Here is a 23,807-nt window from a genome sequence, read left to right on the forward strand (position 1 = left end):
TGTCTCGATCGTGTCAAATTAGAAAATAAAATATTCAATAATTAGGTATCTAACACATCCATGTTGTGTTGTAATTGTGTCCAATCAGAAAATAAAATATTCAATAATCAGGTATCTAAGACATGTTCAAGCCGTGTATAGAAGTGTCCAAGTGTTCAATAGATCGTCAAAAAAAAAAAAAAAATGATATACATATATATATATATATATATATATATATATAATTTTATTTTACCATGAATATGTTTGTTATTTTTTTTTTCTTAAATTTTATATTATTTTAAAATTTCATTGAATCCTATTTTTTTAAAGAAAAAGTATAATTACACATCTATCATTGAATCGTTTTTTTTTTTTTGACCATACTACTTTAAGCCCAGCCCAAAAAAAATAAAAAAATAAAAAAATAGTAATGGTAACCCAGTCCAAAGTTAGTTTAGCCCAAAATTAATCCACCCCATTTAGAAAGGCTGGATTCACCCTTAGTTATCACTATCATGTCCGTATTTTGAAAGTGTCCAAAACATATTCATGTTGTGTCTTAGTCTTGCTCTTTCACAAAACAAAATATTCAGGTATCTAACAAGTGTTTGAGCCATATTTGTGTGTAAGGGAAGTGTCCAAATGTTCCATAATGACACAATCGCATAAGATAAATATCATGTTTTTTTTGAAAAAATTATTTGTTGTAATAGTCAACAATGATGTGGTGTAACGGACTACTACAAACACTTAACCAAAACATATATATCATTTTATTGTAGGTTCACCCTCTTTTGATAAAGTGTTTGTAATCGTTTGTTGCACCGTGCTTAACTTTTCACGCATTTGTTTGTTCGATTGAAATAAAAAATAAAAATAATAATAAAAATAAAAATAATAGACTTGTATACGCGTCAAAATGTGATATGGTACAGAGATACTCCACTTTCTCTATAAAATGGTGTGGATTAGAAGTTTGGGGCTGAAATTGTGATCAGAAGAAACGAAATGGACATTGGACTGCCACTTGGAAACATTACGTCGAACAGTTTGTTGTCGACTTCTTCAAGAAACCAAAAGCTTTTCAGACTCAGCTCTTCAAGAAGGGACTCCCAACCACCACCGCAACAAAACGGTGACAACGACGGCAACAACAAAAACAACACAGGTAGCTCTTTCTTGCCTTCTTCTGTCACACTGTCACACACACATATGTCAATTGCTTTATGTTCTTAATTTGTACATTTTCCATTTATTCTGATTATATAGAACTCCAATTTAGCTGCTGGATTAACCACTGATGCAATTCCCATAAAATGAAATTCTGACCGTCTGGCTGAACTACTTTGTAACCATTCAAAAAGTCTTCTATGTTTGTGAAATAATAATTGGTCATACGTTTTAGTGTGTGCATATATGTGTGTCTACACTCTTGGGAACATTAAGCATTCAAAGTTTGACTTGATTGTACTTGGAATTTCTGACTGAGAAAATTGCTGTTTTTTGCCACTCAAATATCCAAGTATGGGTTTTGTCAATAAATAAATAAAATAAAATAAGAGACTCCTGATAAAAGGTTGAATTGCTCTTCCTTGTATTGTAGTACTGACCATATTCTATAGGTCGAAGATTTTTCATTATATAGAAAAAATGGTGTTGTAGGATTTACAAGATTAAATTCTATTTCAGTTTTGTTTTTGGGTTTGTTTGGGATTCATTAGATTATGCCACGATCTATTGGAGAGGGTGTATAGTGGGGGCCCAAGCTCGTGACTCTTGGAGGGATACTCCTTTGTGCATTTGGTGGTGTCTATGGCTTGAAAGAAATAGGAGATCCTTTGAAGGAAAGGAAAATCATGTTGGGTCATTGAAATTTTCCATTCTTAACACCCTTTTTTGTTGGGTTTTAGGAAGAAATTGTAAATCATTGGATGAGCTTGTAGAGTTTTTGGATTTGTTGAGGGTTTAGAGGTCCTATTTGGCATTGTGCTGTTTTTGAGGGACACGTTCCTCTTTTGAACGTTTTTAATGAAATTTTACTTATAAAAAAAAAAAAAAAAAGGAAAAGTTATGGGTATATATGTTCATTCTTGTGCAATTTATGATTGTAAAGTTTTTCCCATCATTGATAAGAAAAAGGTCCAGACTTAAGCCACGTAGAATTCTTGCCTAAAGAACGTCAAACATTTTATTCTTTGTGTAGTCTCCCCGAGTATTTCATTTGACATACATAGGAATTTTTCCGCTCTCCCTGCTCCACTGCTTTTCTCTAATAGCTGATGCATTAACAGCATTCCAAATTCCAATTGGATGAAATCAAGCTCTTCAAGCTTGCTAGTTACTTGATTATGACAGTATTATTAAAACCTTCAAGTATCTTCTACAACAATATAAGAAATGCAAAGGAGACATAACCAAGCAACAACTAACTAAAGAAAAAGTGTAGTCTTCCCATTGGAGTAGTCTAGAGTAGATCATTGCAGGACTATAAAGGTGGAATTAGTGAATGCTTTGATGAATATGCTTGTATTTGTAGAAATGTTGAAGATGTGCTTAGGAAGGTGCTGGAAATGGTCGGTCCAATGTACGCTCCTTTTATGGTGTGGTTTTGATGAGGGCATTAAATATTTCTTTTGATTGGATTTTGGTGCACAACCACTCCTTCCATGGCCGCCTATTTTTAAGTATGGATGACAATATTGGAGGCGATTTTGATCATCAACAATTTGGTGCAGAGGAGCTAAATTCTTACAAAATGGCGTTCTATGTGCAAAAGGTAGAGGAAATTGTTAGCCATCTTTTGCTACATTTTAGGTAGCTAGGGAGCTATGGTTCCTTTTAAAGTTCCTATATCTTGTTATGCTAAGTATGGCAGGGGATTTTGTCAGGTTGGTCGGGATTTTGTTTGGTCACACATGAGGAAGCTGTAGGAATTAATCCTCTTATGGTGGTGCATCTACAAAAGGAGGAATCAATAGACTTATGAAGGAATAGTGCTTTCTACACACATTGATGCTGAACACTTCTTTTTCCCCTTGAGTTTCCCTTTCTCATTAGATTTGTTTGTTAAGTTCTTGGTCAATATGTACTTTTCAGCAACCAAAAAAAAAAAAAGTTCTTGGTCAATATGTATTTTGACTGGGGTCTACTCATGCAATATATACTAGAGGTTGGGTCTATTTTCAATCGTTCTCTTCTAACACCCAGTGGATGCGGTAATGACCTTATAGAAGAAGTATATCCTTATAAGGACGCATTCATTGTTATGGGAAAACTCTTCAATTCAGTTGATATTACAAAAGACAAGTGGATAACTATATCCTTACAAAAAAAAAACCATTGCGTCTTCGTCACTGCTTGAACTTAAATTTTATATTTCAAGTTTCAAGACATCACATAAATAAGCATTGATAGCCCCTAAGAAGTTTAAGAAAAAGCACACATAAAAGAAAGAAATTTTAGAAGATAGTTTGATTTCATGATGGGCCCCACAATCAAGTCCTAGGTTGTTTTGAGTGATGGTTGATATTTTCTTTAATTAATCTTCTGCTGATTTGTTATACTTTATGCTTCATTTAATTTCATGAATTAGGAGTACCTGGTAATCGTGATGTTTCTGCAGGAGGGTTGTGGTGGTGGTCTGTGGATTCTATTTATCGATTATGTTAAAACATTTCCAAGTCCATGGTTATGGAGTCCTAGTCCTATTAGAGTGGTGAGTTTTTAAAAGTCTCTATATATTTATGCAACTCTTTGATTCAATAAAGAATAAGTTTGTGAAAACTTTCATCAATCGGCGGATATGTTATTTGGGGATTGCATGATGTAGTTCTCACACCAAGGGTGATGCCTAAGGGACTCTAATAGGAGTGTTCCTGACTCTGTTATTTTCTTCTTATTCTCTTGATTTTATGTTCTTTATTATCTGTTAAAGCCCACAATTAAACCTTCTTAACCTATTTCTCTAGTCAAAATTCTATTTGTCAAGCTTAAACATTGTCTACTTTAATCGTTGAACCTCATCAGCCATAAAGAACATAAACCTACCCCTAGTTACTCTTCACTGCTCAAGGAAGGGCCCAAAGTTTTTGTCTTTCCTCGCTAACTCTGAAAGCTGTACCCCTTCTTACACCATAACAATCCCTAAAACCACATATTTCCAATGACATTCAGCTATAAGATACTACAATTTATCAGTCCTAAAAAATCACTTTAATGCCTCCCTATTTCAAATTTGGTACCATTGGTAGCTAGGAAAGGTTTTTTTTATGCACTTTCCTTCATCAACTATATCTCGCCATAACCTGGAAATACTCATCAAATCTCTTTCACAACCCTACTGAAATCCAAATATATTGGTTCACTGTGAGGATTTCACTTTGTATCAAACTTAAATTCTGAAAAGAAGAAAAAAAAAAAAAAAAGTGATTGAGTAGCCTGATAAACCTTGTGCCCTTTTCAGGAGGAGTTGCTTTTCCTTGATGTTAGGAGTCGCTAGACACTCACAGGACAGAGATACTGAAGTCCTTACAAAGCCAGTACCACAACTTAACCAAAAATATGAACCATGGATCTCTACCTCAACCCATGTTCAACAAATATTAGATTACCAGACTACTCTTGAATCTAAAATAGGAGAAAACATATATTGAAGTGACCAATGGCATCTCAACCTAAAAATAAACATGTTAGGAATTTTTTTATAACTGAATACCGCTACATAATATTCCAAGTGGATTTCGGTTAGAAACTGAATCAGTTTTCAATTTATTGTTGCTTCTCCTTTCGTTTCTTATGGACTCCATCACGGGTATATCATGAGAGTGCATATTCCATCACCTATGTAATTATAGCGTCTTTTGGTGTTCTTTTCATTCTTTCCTCATTCGGAGGGACTTCTTTAAAATGGGAATTGCAGTTATTTTTGTCTCATTGTACTTTGAGGGAACAGATTGGGGATTGATATCCAATTTCAAGTTCTCCTTCCATTTGGAGTTTAAGATTCCCTTCTTCAGGTGTTGATTTTATGATGTGTTACACAGGTTTAAAGCAATTTCAGTCTCATTGACATTCTTTGACTCTTCAAAAGTTCATCCCATCGGGGTCTTGTCCTGTCTTCATGTTTTTATGTTTCATCTTGTTTTTTATATTGTTGTAGTGCTTAGCTGAGCCTAAGCAATGGAACTGCTTTGCAAGGTAGGTGCTAATCATATGACCCTACGCGCGGGAATATATTGCCAAGCTCATGTTTATCTCATTATGACATTTGGAATATAAAATATCTTATCATGGTAGGAGAAGAAAGTGAATCCTACTTCCTTCAATTATGGAAAGGTTCGTGACTGAGAAAACACAACTTAGGTAATTCCTAGCATATTTATGTGTGGGCCATTAGGAGTTAGGACTAGCCAGCTTCCTCATCTTCCAATTATGAGAAACTTCCCACTCCCCCAAACACTTGCCTCAAATATGGTAGTTGTATCTGAAATTGTAATCCTTCAGTTTGGTGTTCGTGTTGTACTGTTTCTAGATTGTGCATCAGACATGTATATGAATAACAAGAATCAGAACAAGCATGCTCAACCATCAGTTCGAACTCAACTTACGTACCATAAATTTGCCGATTACGGTAACTGCATAGTTGAATAGGCTTGCATTAGTTGTTTGCTATGAGAGAGCTACTTTTGGGGCTTTCAACATGAAAAATAAATGTATACATTCTACTTGAGAGAGTCATCGATACATAAACTCTCAAAACTCACTCAAGTTAAAAGTTCTGGGCTACATAATCCAAGCCACTATCGTTCGACATTTGAGTCTTTACCTTTACCCTTCAAAACTAAAGGCTTTTTGTGCTGAAGACAACATTGCACACCTATGATAAGATTTCATCATCATCCTTGCATTATTCCCATATGATAAGATTTCTTATTAGCTTATGATCTCTTTTTGATCCCACAAATGTGGGATGCTGGGAGGGGGAAACCAAGTAAAGCATGAAAGGGAAATAGACGATGCCAATGTACAATCTAGAGTAATACATATGATATCAAGTTGAGGTTGCAAAGGCACTAATCTGTTATCATCTTATATTTCAATTAAATTTTCAAAGCAATTATGCTGTAATTATAGGCTTGTCTGCGGCATGCTTTTCATAATTCTCTTTGGAACAAAATGAACTGATACTTTTACTGCATGTTTGGTTCTTATTTATCGATGACATCTTACTTGTTTTAAGGTATTCACATTGCTTGCATGCGCTGTCCAAACGGAATAATAACTCTTGCTTGCATTGTTTATGTGCATTATCAGGAGGTGACAAATTCTCAACAGATTGGGACAAAGCCTGGTCAAGCTTCAAAAAGCAAGGGAAAAAGACATTCTTCTCTCAATTCTCTCCAAACAAGTATGTGAGCTGGAATCCTAGGCGTTCCAACTATCCGCTGTCTGAGGAGGTTGATCCCATCAAGAGAACAGAGAAATCAAACCTCATGTTATGGACCAGTCCAAGGTTCACTCTAGCAGTGGCCATTGTAATAGTCACATTTCTTTTGGTGTACACCATTCTTGCTCCAATTAAGTGAATTTTACTTGATTCGATATTATGGAGGTCCTGTGCTGTAAAGATTCGATAATGTTTCCAAGGAGATGGGCATAGAGGAGGGATTTTGTAAATTGTATATTAATGCTGCTACATCTATAAATAAATGCAGCTGATCATTGTTCTTCTTCTATCATCTCATCCCCCTCCAATTTTCTAGGGTTCTCTTTAGTGGCATGTAATTTCATTGCTTCACTGGAAATTTGGCAGTCATTGTTATATTAATAACATCCTGTAAAGATAATTTGTGATGGATGTCACCCATTAATATGTTGGTAGGAGACACTCGAATTTATTGGCTATTGAATTGGGAAAGGAACTGATGAATTTTAAGGATGCCAACAACTTTATATTGAAGATTTCTTCTCAAACAGATTGTCTGTTACTGATAAGGGTTTCGAACGGAATGTGCAGAGACACTCACTTGGCAAATGGGAGGTTCTAAAGTTTGGGTTATAATTTCTCCACTCTGTTCCATTTGAGGCTGGTGCTAGCTTGCTGTTTCCTTTTTCTTTTTCTTTTCCTTTTCGTTTTTTCTCCATAAAGGAGGAAGGTAATTTTCACCTTAGTAGCCTTTATTATTTTCTTCTTTTCTGTCACTAGGTGGTTCATCACTGTTTTTTACAATTTCTTTGTTGCTGATCTGAGGACTAATGGTAGCACTAGAAACAACTTTGGGGTAATCAGATTGGGTTGGTTGAAACCTTAATGGGGTACTTATCTTTCTTTTGCTATACATGATTTATTAGTTTACTGAAACGTGGCTCTAATACCTTTAATGTTTCCACTTTGTGTGTTCCCTTCTTCACCAGAGTCACCAGTTTGGCTTCTCTGCTATTCCCACCTAGGCCGTAGCTGAGCTTTATGGGAACATTGAATCTCGCATGGATTTGGAAAAACTCAGATATCGAGTCTTCAAATGGTAGTGTCGTTAGTTTGTCTGCTGATACAGCATTTGATGAAGTACATTGGGCAGCAGGTGACTTGACTTTGCTTTAAGCTTTTGATTCTTTAGCCAGGCATCACAATACTCTTATTACCTTGTATTTCAAAACATGTTCATTGCACATTGTTTAGTTATCCAACTGTGCTGTGGACCCAGATGCTACATCATGAATTGATCACTTACATGCGTGTGTGTCTTTATATATACATATATGTATATGTTATGCATGCATAGTCTGCATTATTGTGGAAGCCAGGTTTGCTTGGACTGAAGCACGTGAATAAAACAAGCTTCAAAATTATACAGATTGCAAAACTATTGGGGATGAAAAGATGTTTGTGTTCGGAAACGTGCTAGTTTTTAAAACTTTTCGAGGGATTTAAATTCATAGATCTTGATTCATCACATAGAGACAAGTTTTATGCAAAAAATAAAATAAAATATGATGTATTATTCAACTAAAAGATTGAATACTTACATCAAGGTTTGAGTAAACCTCAGATCTCTCCTCTAAAGTGAATGTTCTCACTTATTGTAGATCCCTTTTGCTACATGCATTCTCCTTGGATCTCCATCTTCTTGGTAATTGTTTTGCCTTTAGGAATCACTCATATGCCTCCATGAATGACCTTGGAAAACTAGGCTTGTGGGAGCCTCCATTAAATGAGAACATAAACCCTAATTTTCTAGAGAGAGAAAATTTATTCCTTTTTCCTTCTCATAAAAATCACACCCTAAAATATACATAGATCATGTATATTTATAGGCAACATAAAAATAAAGAAAAGGAAACAACAAATCCTTCTCCATCTCTAATTCATATGTCTCAAATCTAATATGATTCCAATATCAAGTTGGGCTATGAGTGAGAATCCATTGGGCCTATTATTTTATTGGCTACAATGAATTAATAATTGGCCCGGTCCATGGACCCAATTCAACTAATTCATAAATTAATTTCTACTCCACTAAAAGAAATTAATTGAACTCCAATTAAATAATAAATAACCTCTAAGTCAATATTGCACTTTGACCCCTCTATGCATAATTAGTTATCGGATAAATATAGCCATCAATCCGACTACTTAATTAATATATTTATTTTGTTACCTTTGATTATTTCTGGCTCGATCACAATAAAACATTTGTTTGACAAAAATAATAATTTAAATAAATAAATATATAATAAATCATTTTGTCTAAAAACACACGAAGGCCTTCGAATTTACTTTGTGATCAACCATAATCAATACAAAATAAATACAAGTAGCAATGATGCAAATATTGAAAATATAACCCTCTAACTATTAATTACATAACTACCCAAAGTGTCGGTCTAAGGATCCCGAAGAATCCGCCGAACAAATCAAAGTAATTATTAATTAATAAAAGAGTCTATACTTTTCTCATGCTTAAGAGTCAAATGCCAAGACGGTGATAGGGAGTAATTGCATACGACGGCTCTCGCAATATATCTCAACCTAACGCGGATCCAGTTCAAGTCTTAATTAATTATGAGTCCATCCATAATTACCGACTATGAACAATTTATAATTACTATTTATATATCATGCATTGATTGTCATCACATACATATATATGAATATTTCTTGTAATTAACTGGACACTATCAATTTCATAGTGAATCGAAACATAATACATTGAATTCACCAATTATATAAATCATAAATATTTCAGATATGTCAGGAACATATGTCAATACAATCCAGATAGGAATTTGCTATGCCAGGGCATATAAATCCCAACAGCTCCCACTTGCCCTCATAGCCAATTCAAATTGCACCTAACTCCAATGTTATCCAGATGATGATCAAAATTATTGATCAATGACACCTTTGATAATGGATCAACAAAGTTGTGTTCCAATGCAATGTTCTAGCTATAAGTACATTTTCTTGCCGGACAATATCATGTAGAACATGATACTTCCTATCAGTGTATTTTGTTCATCTATGGAACCTTGGGTAATTGGTTTGGACTACTTCTGCACTATTGTCGCAATATAGCTCGATAGGCAAGCTAGTATGCTCCACAACCTCTAAATCAGTGAGATCAAACCAATAGGCTTATATTGCCACTTTTAAGGCTGCAATATACACCACCTGCAGGTTTGAGTCAACAGTTGAAATCTGCTTGACAATCTACCAACTGATTTCCCTTCCATTAAGTGAACATACACTAAGTCATGAACCTCATAGTATCTACTTCTGATTGAAAATCAGAACTAGCATACCTGACTAGGACCATATCATCACATCCATAAATGGGTATGATGTCATTGATTCTCCTTAGGTACTTAATGATATTTTTCACAATAGACCAGTTGTCAAGTCCAGTATTGGACTGATCTCTACTGACTATCCCTACCATGTAGCGGATGTCTTGTTTGGTATAGACCATGGCATATATGAGACTCTCATTTGCCGAAACATATTGTTCCAGTCTCATTTGCTCAATCTCCTCTGCTAGTCTTGAAAAACTACTTACTAGAGAGAGCTATCCATATCAATAAAGCAAGAACTCATTCTTTGAGTTATGCATACCAAACCTGGTCAAAACTTTATCAATGTAGGATTATTAAGATAAGCCTATTTTCCTTTTAACCTGATCTTGCAAAAGCTTGATCCTAGGAATATAGCTTACATCTTGAAATTCCTTCATTTAAAAGTAATTGAACAACTACCTTTTAATTGATGACAAAACTTCCACGTCATTATAAATGAGTAGGATGTCATCAATATATAGAATTAAGAAAAATAATGACATTCCCTTGTACACTCATGATTTATTCACTAAGAAATCTTCTGGTATCTTTTTGTAGATTAACTTGCCTTCCATAGGAATCACCCTACTAGAAAGTTCTACAAGATCCCAGAATTTATTAGAATACATAGATTCCAACTCTGATTTCATAGTAACTCACCAAAACGATCTGTATCCACATCGGTTCACGCTTCCGTGTAGCTTACTGGGTCCAACTCATGTTTAACAGGGATGTCCATAATGGTCTCACCTAAAAACATGATTCTGTCGAATTGGATGATAATCCTCCCACTACATCAATGTACCGATGCAAGAATCTGTGTAGTAGATGATGCTAACGCATCAATAGGGAATTCATATATTATTCTCAATCTCTATAATAAGTGTGTTCACATGTGGTACATCTGGTACTCATACCAAATTCTCTAACATTATGCTACTAGGTATGTGATTCATAATATGATTCTCCTATAGATAAACAGTGAGTGAAAACAATCAACTTTTATCTTTGAGATCATAAAATAATCCATCCTAGTGACATTTAGAGTAGCTATCAAATCTAGCATGCCTATGATCTGCTTCCAACTTACTTGTCCATATCAAGCGCACATGTGCAAGACTACCCCATATGTGCATATGATTCAAACTAATATTTAGTCAAAAACACAGCTCAACGGTATCCTTGAGACAGACTAAGATGGAATGCAGTTCATAATGCGCATCGATGTCATTAACGCTAAACTCTTAAATGAAAGAGATAATGTGGCATTACTGATCATAGATCTAACCATGTTAAGTGGAATTCTGTTATTCCTATTTGACACCTAAATTAATTTAGCGTCAATTGCGGAAAACTGGTACACAACACCCTCATTGACCATATAGTCTTTGCACTATCCCAAGAAATACTCAAATACTCGATCAGATCGAAGTGTCTTGATAAGTTTACCTAATCTGAGCTCCACATCAGTCTTGACCCTCTCAGAATATACCAAAAGTATAAGACTTGTGTCGCAACAGGTAAATTTATCCAAAACGTGAGTAATCTTGATTGGATGTTCATAAGACTACACGTGTACGTGTGTACCGACTCCAATTGTTCTTTATGTCTATTTCATTTGGCTGATTAAGCCCTTAGAGTTATCTATCCTTCAAAACAAGATTCACAAGTTTGGTTTAGGCTCCTCTGCCTCACTAGGTAATAAACCTTCTTTAACCAATCTTTAAATCTCATTTTGATTGATTACAACCCAAAAATAGACACCAAAAATACAATGAGTCAGGAATAACAAATTTTCTCTTAACATTCAATCTAGAAGATGCAACATTAATTTCTACATCCTGCAAATCTTAAGAGCTTGTGATTATAGTATATTAACCATCTTTCAATACACCAGAAGCAATCACATATCTATTCAATTTTATAAAACCAGTTTTACAAAATAACGATCTAGTTTTTTTTTATAAGCCAAAAGTGAAATAAGAATGAGATTGCGTTTCACTTCTGTGCATAAAGATAGTTCTCTAATACTAATATCCTCATACTCTCTAATTTCAGATGTAATACTCCCACTGACTTAGTTACAACCTTGGCATCAGGTCAAAAGATAAATATATACACATATCATCAAGGCTTCTGGATTCTTGAAATCCTTACAATAAATTGCAAACATGTTTAGTGGCTCCAGAATCTATCCATCAGGAATCAATAGATACAACCACATAACATGGCTCAATGATTAAATATATATTTTCCTATGCCACGTCATTGCTTAGACAGTTTGTCCTTTAGTGTCTTAGTTAACGGCAAAAGAAACAGTTTCATTCGCCCTCCACATACACTGCCTTATTCCCTTTAACCTTTTAGATACCTATGTTTTGTGCTAGCCTAGTCCTATTATCATCCTTCTTCTTTGCTTTGCCCATCCACTTGGGCCTAGAAGAAGATAGTATAGACTAGGTTAGATTGATAGGAACGCCCATACTCTTGATTATCCCTTCTTCTGTTACCAATTCTATAAGAATATCAGCGAGTGTGAACTCAAACTGATTCCTTATTTAGTTCACTCTAACAGAGTCGAATGAGTTTGGTAACAAGGCAATAATCATGTCAACTTGAAACTTACCACCCAAGTCAGCCTTATTGATCTCCAGCTAATTTTTAAATAATAAACAATCATTTTCCAAAATTTGATTTCAAACTGGTATTCATCAGGCTATCTTGATGGTATTTAAATTTGACACAGTACTTAGGCATATGCTCTATCTAATCTCACCAAAATATCTCATTGACATTTAATATGATACTTGAAGAAAATAAAATAATACAAATGTTAGCTTTGGAGTATATTCGAGCTAAACTCTAGAATATTGCACCAAGTCATATCATTCGCCTTATCTAATTTATTAAAAGCATTAATGTCAAATTTGGTATCTCAAAGTAAAAGAGATAGGTATAGGAGTAATAAACACATTTTGTACCCTTACGTTGTGAATAAAATATCTAAGTTCATTTTCCAGTCATTATAAATAAGGTCCAATATCATAGAATATGTAAGCAAGTAGATAAACTGGATTAGACATAATTAATCTGAATATAAATGCATTCATACAATATGCAAGGTGAACTATTAATAATGTCATGCATATTTAAAATTAAAATGAGCTTGTTAACCACATAATACAATAAATCTCAATCGAATAGGAGATCATTATCATTATTGGTGAACAATCCCTTTTAATTAATGCGGGTCCCTCAACTCTGTAGTATAATAAATCAACCAATCAATATGTCAATAACTTATCCTGTTGGAGGAGTTCATTATTACTATTGTTGAGATTCATTTACTATTAGGTGAGCACTTCCATTAAAATAGTATGTGGGTCCCTTAACCACTGCATGAAAAATCGGACAACCAATACACCAATAACTTATTCGGTTGGCGAAGTTCATTATTGCTATTGGCAGGCAAATCCCATCATCTCCATATCTCTTAAGACAATGCCTTGTCTATCTATATGAAATGACTCCCGATTATGTTTAGCCTTTCTAAAATCACCTAGTGTAGACCACTCCGTTGGGGAGCTAACACTATTGATTTTAGATTGAGTGTATAACATTATTAATGCTCTAATGAAAAATAAAACATTAAATATGTTGTCATTATAATTTAGACTCTTTAAATCATGCGTAGGGCCTTATTTTTAAAGATCTAATTACAATGAACATTTAATATTTTTATTTTCATGAGACAACCATTCTTGTAATATTAAGACTCTTCAAATCATGCGTGGGGCCTTATTTTTGAAGATCTAATTACAATGGTTTTAATAACGAAGGCCATTGGGTAATGTATAAAAATCCCCGCTCCCACTCAATTTTTAGTCATTAATAATTAGGGTTTTCAATTTACATGATATAATGCATGCAAAACGTCTTGATTTTAATCCCATTAAATTTAGAAAATATTTGGACTTTAAACGATTCACTAATATTTAATTTGAAGCACACTTTAAAAATAATTTACAAAAATAATTTTTCGTTTCCCAATAAGTGCCCTCAAATTAATTAGTAATCTAATCCAATTAATTTTCATAATTTAATTAATATAAATCAAGCCATTTAAATAAATATCATGGATCCAATGCATGAACAATAATAATTAGCAATTAATTATTTCATGCATCACATACAACAATAAATGACAGATAAAGCAAATTAAATGGCCAATGGATTCAGCTTTTAACATTTAAAAACTATTCTTGCTGTACGGGCATCCTTCAACTGTCTGTAAACACCCATAGGAAGCTTGTACGCGTCAGGAGAAGCAAAACGCCGCTTAAAACGAGCCCGGAGGACCTTACACGTGCTGGCACGCGCCTAGGGCAAGCTGCACGTGCTCCCACGCGCTCCCACGCGCCGGCATGCGCCTGGGGCGCGTGGAATGCACACTCACGCGCTCCCACTCACCGCCGGCGAAGCTCCGGCCACCGGAAAAACGCCGGAAAAATTCCAAAAAATCCAAAAAAATGCCAGAAAATTAAATTAAGCCTCAAAAAATTCCAGAAAAATTCCAAAAAATTCCAGAAAATTACTGAAGCATAATTTAACCCTTTTGGACCTTCTTGAAGCTTCATAGCATCCTTTGATGAATATTACATGGCTTTAAAAATATTTACAACTTGAAATACAATGGAAAAAATAAATTACATCATTGAACTTTCAAACGGCTAAATCAAAGCCTTAATTACATTCATCCAAAGATAAAATTACATTCATTTAACCTATAAGCTTCATCCATGGCCCATCCATACATCATCATTCATTCACAATTATTCATACATCATTATATATCAATATATATCAACATATTAAATCATACATCAACATACATCAATAAAAATATATATGAATATAATTTTGGATCCATGAATGATGATTTTCATAAAATCATGATCTCTAGTAATGAATCAAACCATGCTCTGATACCACTGTTGGGAAACGTGCTAGTTTTTAAAACTTTTCGAGGGATTTAAATTCATAGATCTTGATTCATCACATAGAGACAAGTTTTATGCAAAAAATAAAATAAAATATGATGTATTATTCAACTAAAAGATTGAATACTTACATCAAGGTTTGAGTAAACCTCAGATCTCTCCTCTAAAGTGAATGTTCTCACTTATTGTAGATCCCTTTTGCTAGATGCATTCTCCTTGGATCTCCATCTTCTTGGTAATTGTTTTGCCTTTAGGAATCACTCATATGCCTCCATGAATGACCTTGGAAAACTAGGCTTGTGGGAGCCTCCATTAAATGAGAACATAAACCCTAATTTTCTAGAGAGAGAAAATTTATTCCTTTTTCCTTCTCATAAAAATCACACCCTAAAATATACATAGATCATGTATATTTATAGGCAACATAAAAATAAAGAAAAGGAAACAACAAATCCTTCTCCATCTCTAATTCATATGTCTCAAATCTAATATGATTCCAATATCAAGTTGGGCTATGAGTGAGAATCCATTGGGCCTATTATTTTATTGGCTACAATGAATTAATAATTGGCCCGGTCCATGGACCCAATTCAACTAATTCATAAATTAATTTCTACTCCACTAAAAGAAATTAATTGAACTCCAATTAAATAATAAATAACCTCTAAGTCAATATTGCACTTTGACCCCTCTATGCATAATTAGTTATCGGATAAATATAGCCATCAATCCGACTACTTAATTAATATATTTATTTTGGTACCTTTGATTATTTCTGGCTCGATCACAATAAAACATTTGTTTGACAAAAATAATAATTTAAATAAATAAATATATAATAAATCATTTTGTCTAAAAACACACGAAGGCCTTCGAATTTACTTTGTGATCAACCATAATCAATACAAAATAAATACAAGTAGCAATGATGCAAATATTGAAAATATAACCCTCTAACTATTAATTACATAACTACCCAAAGTGTCGGTCTAAGGATCCCGAAGAATCCGCCGAACAAATCAAAGTAATTATTAATTAATAAAAGAGTCTATACTTTTCTCATGCTTAAGAGTCAAATGCCAAGACGGTGATAGGGAGTAATTGCATACGACGGCTCTCGCAATATATCTCAACCTAACGCGGATCCAGTTCAAGTCTTAATTAATTATGAGTCCATCCATAATTACCGACTATGAACAATTTATAATTACTATTTATATATCATGCATTGATTGTCATCACATACATATATATGAATATTTCTTGTAATTAACTGGACACTATCAATTTCATAGTGAATCGAAACATAATACATTGAATTCACCAATTATATAAATCATAAATATTTCAGATATGTCAGGAACATATGTCAATACAATCCAGATAGGAATTTGCTATGCCAGGGCATATAAATCCCAACAGTTTGACATTTGACAACCATTATTCTTTTTCTTTTTTCTTTTTTTGGGTTCCATTTTCTCGCAAACAGCTAGGTGCTATTTTATGTGAGGCCTTGTGAGACTAAGGAATTGGCTGATACCCCCACAGCAATTATATATACCCCTCTAGTCTCTCCCCTACATCTGCTCCTCTCCCACACTAAGACCTTTTGGATTCGAAAGTTCTTTCTTTCTTCTCCTATCATTTTGAGGTCGCTCTGTTTCTTTGCAGAGCTTCCCAGTTCAGCAGCAATGGCCAGTGCCAGCGGATCTGAAGGTCCCCAGAAGGAGCAGAACGTAATGCTTCCTCCAAAGAGAGGCCAGATCAAAATTAAAATTTTTAACGGTTTTGTCAAGACGGTAAGCAACGTAGTTGAGAAGGCAACGGCAGTGGGAAAAGAAAAGATGAAAAAACAACGGGAGGTGAGAGCAGAGGAAGCTCCGCATCCACAATCCCTTTCCAAGGGGTAAACAATTCGTAAGGTCATTTCCCCAGCATAACCTTGTCCTTCACTGAATCAAGCTTGTTCGGTTCCTTCGCTGCTCACTTCTAAGCATGAGTTATAAGCTTAAGAAAGTTACATGTAACAGTGACCATATTATTCTCAACGTATGAATAGTTTTTCTCTCTCACCCTCTGTGTGTATCCCATAAATAAATGTTAGTGAAGTTGGCAGCATAAGTTTTAAAGTTAACCATGGATCTACTGAATTATTGATGTGGCTATAATTCCATATAGCTTCTGTTGTTGTAAATGTACCTCTATCCTTGTCATTTGTGCTAGTTTAAGAGGAAGAGATAATATATAATGAAACTGTGATTTCGAGTTGATCCAGATTTGTTCTCTCTTCTTCTTAACTCTATATAGCTTCTGTTGTTGTTAATGTATCTCTATCATTGTCATTTGTGCTAGTTTAAGAGGAAGGGATAACCTATGAAGAAACTGTGATTTCAGGTTGATCCAAATTTGTTCTCTTCTTCTTAATTCTATATAGCTTCTGCTGTTGTAAATGTATCTCTATCATTGTCATTTGTGATAGTTTCAGAGGAAGGGATAACCTATGATGAAACTGTGATTTCGGGATTTCAGGTTGATCCAAAATTGTTCTCTCGTCTTCTTCTTCCAATTTTTTTTTTTTTAATTTTTTTTTAGCAAATAATATTGTGAAATTCTGTTTGGATACTGATCATTGTGCACGAGTGTGGGATGATGAACACGCTGATAGGAAACTTGTGAAGAATTTATGTTTTAACTTGTTGCAGTTGAGGTGGCAGACCAAAAATGTCATGAGTGAGCATTTTTTCCACCTAAAAATACAGAGTTGTATGGCTACAATGGGTACATAAACTTTACATGTGGGGCAATTGCCTTTATTTTTGTCGGTAGACTTATCTATTTATTTTGACAAGTCTATTTTCTGTAGACTTGTAATTAGTTTTATCTTGGAAGAGTCCAGGTACTGAGGTTTGATTTGGTTGACTGAAGTTCAATTCTACTTTCATAAAGTTTTGCCTTTCAGAGAAGATGTTAACCATCCTGTGTTGAAACAGAGCATTATCCTTATATTTATGCTCCCCATTATATTTAATTATTTATGTTTCGCATTATTTTAGTCCCAAACTGCTGTGGACTTAAAATTATTATAAGTTTAATTCTTGGTTGGTTGAATGAAATTTTAGACTACTTTTCTACAGCTGTTTATACTCTGGCTCTGGCCATCTTCTGTTGAAAGTGGAAACAGAACATTGTTGTTATGTTTTGGTTCCCCAAGTACTTGACAATAATTGGGAGAATTTTATAACTCTTGAATTCAAATGGGGAAAGTAGTTCTAACTATTCTCATGGTCAAAATATTACAATTTGTACTGCATATTTTAAGGAGTTATCCTAATTTGTGCTGTTGAAAGCATTGTTTGAATACAAAGATTTGAATTTCTTTACATACATCATTTATCAAATTTGTTGGGGCCATTTCTTGGTTCATGGTAAAAACTCGTGAGCTACGTGAGTCTTCACTTGAAGATCACTTGATAGCGTCGGAACATTATCGTTATAATTATATTTCCCATTATATGTAATTATTTTTACTGTGGACTTAAAATATTCTTGGAAGTGTTAAGGTACTGAGGTTGGGTTCGTTGAATGAATTTTAGACTACTTTTAAGAATTTTGTTCCTTCCTGAAAAGATGTCCGGACCATCTTCTCTTGAAAGTTAGAACAATCATTATTGTTATATTTTGGTTTCTCATTTACTTGATCAATAATTGGTAGAATTTTACTCACTCTTGAATTCAAATGGTGAAAGTAGTTCTAATTGTTACATTGGTCAAAATATTACATTTTAGTGGCGGCATTGCAACAAAACTTTCTTGTTGCACTCGAAAGCATTGTTGAATACAAAGATTGAGTTTCTTTACCATATATGATTTATTAAATTTGATTGAGGCTTTTACTTGGTTCATGGTAAAAACTTGCGCTTATGACCTGACTCATCAATTCAGTTAATGACATAAGTGACGCCAAGTTCAATATTAGGAACAACTACTGTTGACTAAAATAATAGCAAATGCCTAAATTTGTCAAAGTTGATAATTCTACTCATTTTTGTAAGGCAAGCTTGGTGGTTGCTCTAATAAGTACATTTTATTTTGCTGAAGTCTATGTTACATAGAAAATCTACTTAATTTTTTTACTCTTATAAGAAATGCTTAGAGCTTGCAGTGAAATGAGGTATCAACAAGGACCGATTTAGTTTATAACTCTGAAAACAGTTAACTGTTGAAACCTAAAAACAGAAAATTGTACAAAAAAAAAAAAAAAAACTATGTTTGGTTTAATTTTTTGATAATTAAGTTATAAAAAAACCTATTTTTAAAAAACAATTTTTTATAATTCACTGAAAATAATTTTTTATTCTCTAAATTCTTGAAATCTATTTTTAAAGTTACAGCAAAATTTTTGTGAGAACTCAAATTTTTACTCTCAAATTTCAATTATGAAAATTCAACAACCTAAGAGTTGTCAAAAGACTCAAAATTGTCATTCAACACACAAATCTTCTGTTTCACCAAACATCTGGCTTTTCAACTCTTAAGATATGATACAAGATTTGGTTATCTTGATTGACACAATACTTAGTATTTGGGGGTAAAAGAAGACTTTTGCATACAGAGCATATTCACTGAATGTAAAGCAAAAACTTACATTGAATGGTAATCCATAGACCTCTCTAATTATGTGGAGTGATGGTGACCACAGGACCACCATGAATCATCGTGCCCTCTGCATAACATTTTGCCTATTCTTATATTAAGAAGTAGTAATAGCATCTTCAATGCAAAAAAAAATATTTTCGCTAAGTTAAAATTATATTTTGTCAGGTGTTATAGTGTCAAAATGCTACATTTAAGCAATTCTGCCCCAATAATACATTTCACTCAAAATGCTAATTTTTAATACAACCATTATTCTTTTTCAACTACTATTCATATTTGCATCAGTAATTTTAATATTAGACACATTCCAAGTCAAGTTGTAGACATTAGAAGGAAATCAAAATTAAACCTAATTAAAAAGAAGTACAAATCTAAAATATCTAGTCAAAAAAGGACAAAAAAACAAAACAAAACAAATTTTTTATAATTTTTTTACCACTATTTGTGAATTATTTTTTTATATAATTTTTTTTTTTTTAAAATTTATATATAATATATATGTATATTAATATACATATAGAGATGCGAATGGGTAATGACTGGTGAGAAACGACACTGTTTTGGAAAATGTGAGACTTGTCAAAAAAAATTTAGCAGCTGCTATATATGAGAAGAAATTTGAGAATCTCGAATTTTGAAAGCTCAAATAAGAGTCCATTGGAGAGGCCAACTCTCATATTTTGAGTTTGAGAGGCTCAAATGAGAGAGCATTAGAGTTGCTTAACACTTTTACATTTAACAACCCAACATCCTTTTGGAGTCAAGTTTCCACATACCCTAATTTTTTTTTTTTACCCATGTTATCAAATACTTACTATTTCAAAATCATATCACAAAAATTCCGAAAAAATACATGGTTTTTTTTTTTTTTTTTTTTTTTTTTTTTTTTTTAGAGTTAATCCAAACCAATCACTAGTGCATAGATAAATAAATATGTCAATTTTATTAAAATTTTTATTTACGTGTTAGCTACTAATTAAGCCTAAGAGGGAGAAAGAACGCGCAAACATGTGAGACACTGTCACATTGAGTGTGGGATCATCAAAGTTGTGGAGAATGGACACACTTAGGCACACGTGAAGAGGACAAAGCATTTATGGTGTTCTAGACTTCGTCTGATTTTCCGAACAATATTCACTGTAAATGACCAAGATCATACAGCCAAAACACTTCACATTTATGATGAACTTATAGCCCAAAATCATACATTGGCCATATAAGTATCTATGTGGTTACAGCAGTGGAGTCAGGATTAAGTTTTAGGGGGCATAGTGTATTTGACGAAGAGTAAAAAAATTCAATTAATATTAGAATTTTTTTTTGTTTTCACATCAAAAAAATCCAACTAACATCATATATATATATATATATATATATATTCAAATCAAAAGGCAAACAAAAAAACCATTCAATGCCAATATTGATTTATTGAACTAAAAAGGACACTTAAAATACTTGGCAAATATAAGAATCAAATATAGATTTTGATAATATTTCCACTTAATACCAAAATAAATATTTGCAAATTGGAACCATAGATTTTGAAATTCAAACCCAAAATGTTGACACACAACACAAAAAATCTGCATTCAACTGATATACATATACATGCAATATCTTACAAATTGTAATTTTTATTTTATTTTATTTTATATATTTACAAGGGATAATTCCAAAAAAATGGTGTTTTGGTGGTCAAATGCCAAAAAGGTGGTGTCAAACTCAAGTTTTCCAAATCAATGGAGTTTTATTAAATGCTGACTTGGACATGAAAATTTATTGTAAATTTTCTTTCGATTCCCAAATTGCCCATCCTATTATTGTTGTGAAATTATACAACTACCCCTTACCAACTTTACTAATTAAATTCACATTTATATATCTATATCTGGCCATTACATATCACCCTTTCTCTTTGATTTTTATTACTTTTGTTTATATATTTTTCCCCTGAATGTGTGATTTTTATTCAACAAATAAACTACATGAAAAAAAACCTTAGAAATAGGACCAAATGAACATAAATAGGAAGAATTAAAAAAATGTAATAAAATTAGTAATACAAACTATAATGAAATCATCAAATAATCAGCACATAGTCACACAATAGTAATGAATTTTCATAATAAAATAGGACAACTGACAATTAAAATTAATAGGACAGTTTTTTTTTTTTTTTTTTATAATTTTTTTATTACAACTAATAGGGCAGTTTCAAACAAGCAATTATGCATTCCCAAAAATCTAATTGGACAAATAGCTCGCCAATGTTGAATCAGCTCATGAATGGCGTGTCTGATGAATAGTTGTTCCCCTACCAAATTCGTACTTCTAGTCAATTTTTCACTTATAAAATATATATATATATACTCCCATCAATTTCTCATTGAAATTTCAACCCCTTTTTAGTATATAGTTGCAGTTACATATACACACATATATATTTTTGGTCTTATAATATTGTCATACTTTTACCTATTATTTTGACATATTTGTGAAATGTAGAACTTTTCTTCCAAGAATCCTCCAAGGAATCAATGGTTCTGCCAATCTAAGAGAGATGGAGAGAGAGAGAGGGCAATCAATTGAATGGGTAGTTGGGTTATTTCGCAATCGACAGTTTAGAAATTAAAAAAAGATTTACAGGAAATTTTCATGTCCATATCAGCATTTCATAATTCTCCACTAATTTGGAAAACTTAAGTTTGACTCCATTTTTTTAGGTATTTGACCACCAAAACACTATTTTTTTTAGAATTATCACTATTTACAATCAAAGTAAGATAAAAACTAAAATAAATGTGAATCATGTGAAATTCTTTAAAGAAATAAAAATAAAAAAAACTAACTAGGGTTTCTGATTCTTAATTGTATAAATAAAATAAAATAAAATAAAAACAAATTTTATGGGGAATAAGTGCAAATGGTTAATTCTTTCAATCTATCCTTTTGAGTTCTGACTGGTTATGTCTGGTGACTCAATCAGAGCATAAAGTTCCAAACCAAATTAGTGAGTAAGAGAATAGAGATTTGGACTCTGGAGGTTGTGAATGGATTTAAAGGTTTTTTTTTTTTTTTTTCTTAAAGCCGACGCAATTATAGTATAAAATAGTTAGTACAATAATGCAAATTAAATGGTTGAATATTTTGTTAAGTAAAATGATTAAATCATCCTCAATATATCATTAAATATTTTTTTGAGAGGGGCATATGTAAACTTTCAAAAAAATATGCACATAATAGAAATAATTTTTTTTTTTTTTTTAGGGGGCACACTGTCCTTCCGCCCCAGTGGTGGTGAACATGGACGGTGACATTAATAATGTGCTAATGGCCAAGATAGTTGGCTCACATTCATGGATTTTTAGTCATCCATATCATTATGCCTTTTGGGAACTTTGTTTTATATGTAAATTTATTTCAACGTTGTTGCGGATGACAAAAATGGTTTTGATTACGTACATTTCCGTATAGATTACTTATAAAGCATGTGTAAGCATGACATAAATAACTTTAAGGGTGTGTTTGGTAGGGTTGATTTGGAAGGATGGGGAGAGAAAAGAAAAAAAAAAGATAGAGTGTGAGTGTGTTTGGCTGAGTTAAGTGGAGAGAAAAGGGATAGAGTGTAAGTGTGTTTGGGCGAGTTAAGTGGAAATAAGGAGGAATAGCTATCCCTCCCTGTTTCTTATTTGGTTTCTCTCCCATTTTGAGAAAATGGAGAGAAAGAGAGTAGTGAAGTAGGTGGTATTTTGATAATACCAAAAATAGCCTCCACAAATCAACATACAAAAAAATTATTCCATTCAAGTCCCAATTATATAAAACTTCCTTGTTCTCACCACTCTCTCTTTCTCTCGTCCAATGGCGTCAATCTAAGTACCTATGTTATTCATTAACAACACTCAAACCAGAAAAGTTGGTTCTATGGTACCAGTATGTTACTTCCTTCAGGCCAAGATATTTCAATTTTTGCTGGTTTAGTTTGGTATTCCAAAATGGTGTTATGTAAAATCAAATCATGTTATAGAATGAAAATGATGAGAACAAACATATTCCTTTAAAAAAATTTAATTGTTGAAAAAACGTATTATTTTTTTTTTTTTGGGTTAATAGCAAACTTATGTAACATAGCTTAACTAGATCTCTTGACTTCTTGGTTTAGCTTATGCCAGTAGCTTTTTCACATAGCATAAGCTAAATCATGTATACTTAACAATTTGTGCTGGACACGTTTTCTATTTAGTTTTTTCGCTTTAATTTTAATTATTTTTTAGAGCATTCTTAATTTTGTTGCATTTTATATATTTATTTATTTATTTGTGTACCATTCTTATTTTC

The 23,807-nt window shown here is 33.0% G+C and overlaps 2 protein-coding genes across 2 annotated transcripts; both read left to right on the plus strand.

Annotated features, from left to right (window-relative positions):
• Nucleotides 1-945: 945 nt before the first annotated feature.
• Nucleotides 946-6,719, plus strand: LOC132313088 (uncharacterized). Its single transcript, XM_059811734.1, has 2 exons — nt 946-1,150; nt 6,295-6,719. The coding sequence occupies exons 1-2, from the start codon at nt 991-993 to the stop codon at nt 6,564-6,566; spliced, it is 432 nt and encodes a 143-aa protein (XP_059667717.1). The 5' UTR covers nt 946-990; the 3' UTR covers nt 6,567-6,719.
• Nucleotides 6,720-6,872: 153 nt separating this feature from the next.
• Nucleotides 6,873-17,073, plus strand: LOC132313089 (uncharacterized). The gene is made up of 3 exons (XM_059811735.1): nt 6,873-7,296; nt 7,396-7,562; nt 16,485-17,073. Exons 2-3 carry the CDS (start codon nt 7,448-7,450, stop codon nt 16,721-16,723), a joined length of 354 nt encoding a protein of 117 aa, XP_059667718.1. The 5' UTR covers nt 6,873-7,296; nt 7,396-7,447; the 3' UTR covers nt 16,724-17,073.
• The last annotated feature ends 6,734 nt before the right edge of the window (nt 17,074-23,807 follow it).

The sequence above is a fragment of the Cornus florida genome, unplaced genomic scaffold, assembly GCF_030987335.1.
Source record: "Cornus florida cultivar Cherokee Brave unplaced genomic scaffold, ASM3098733v1 CherokeeBrave_3.0.0_Hap2_Chr06, whole genome shotgun sequence".
NCBI classification, from domain to species: Eukaryota; Viridiplantae; Streptophyta; class Magnoliopsida; order Cornales; family Cornaceae; genus Cornus; species Cornus florida.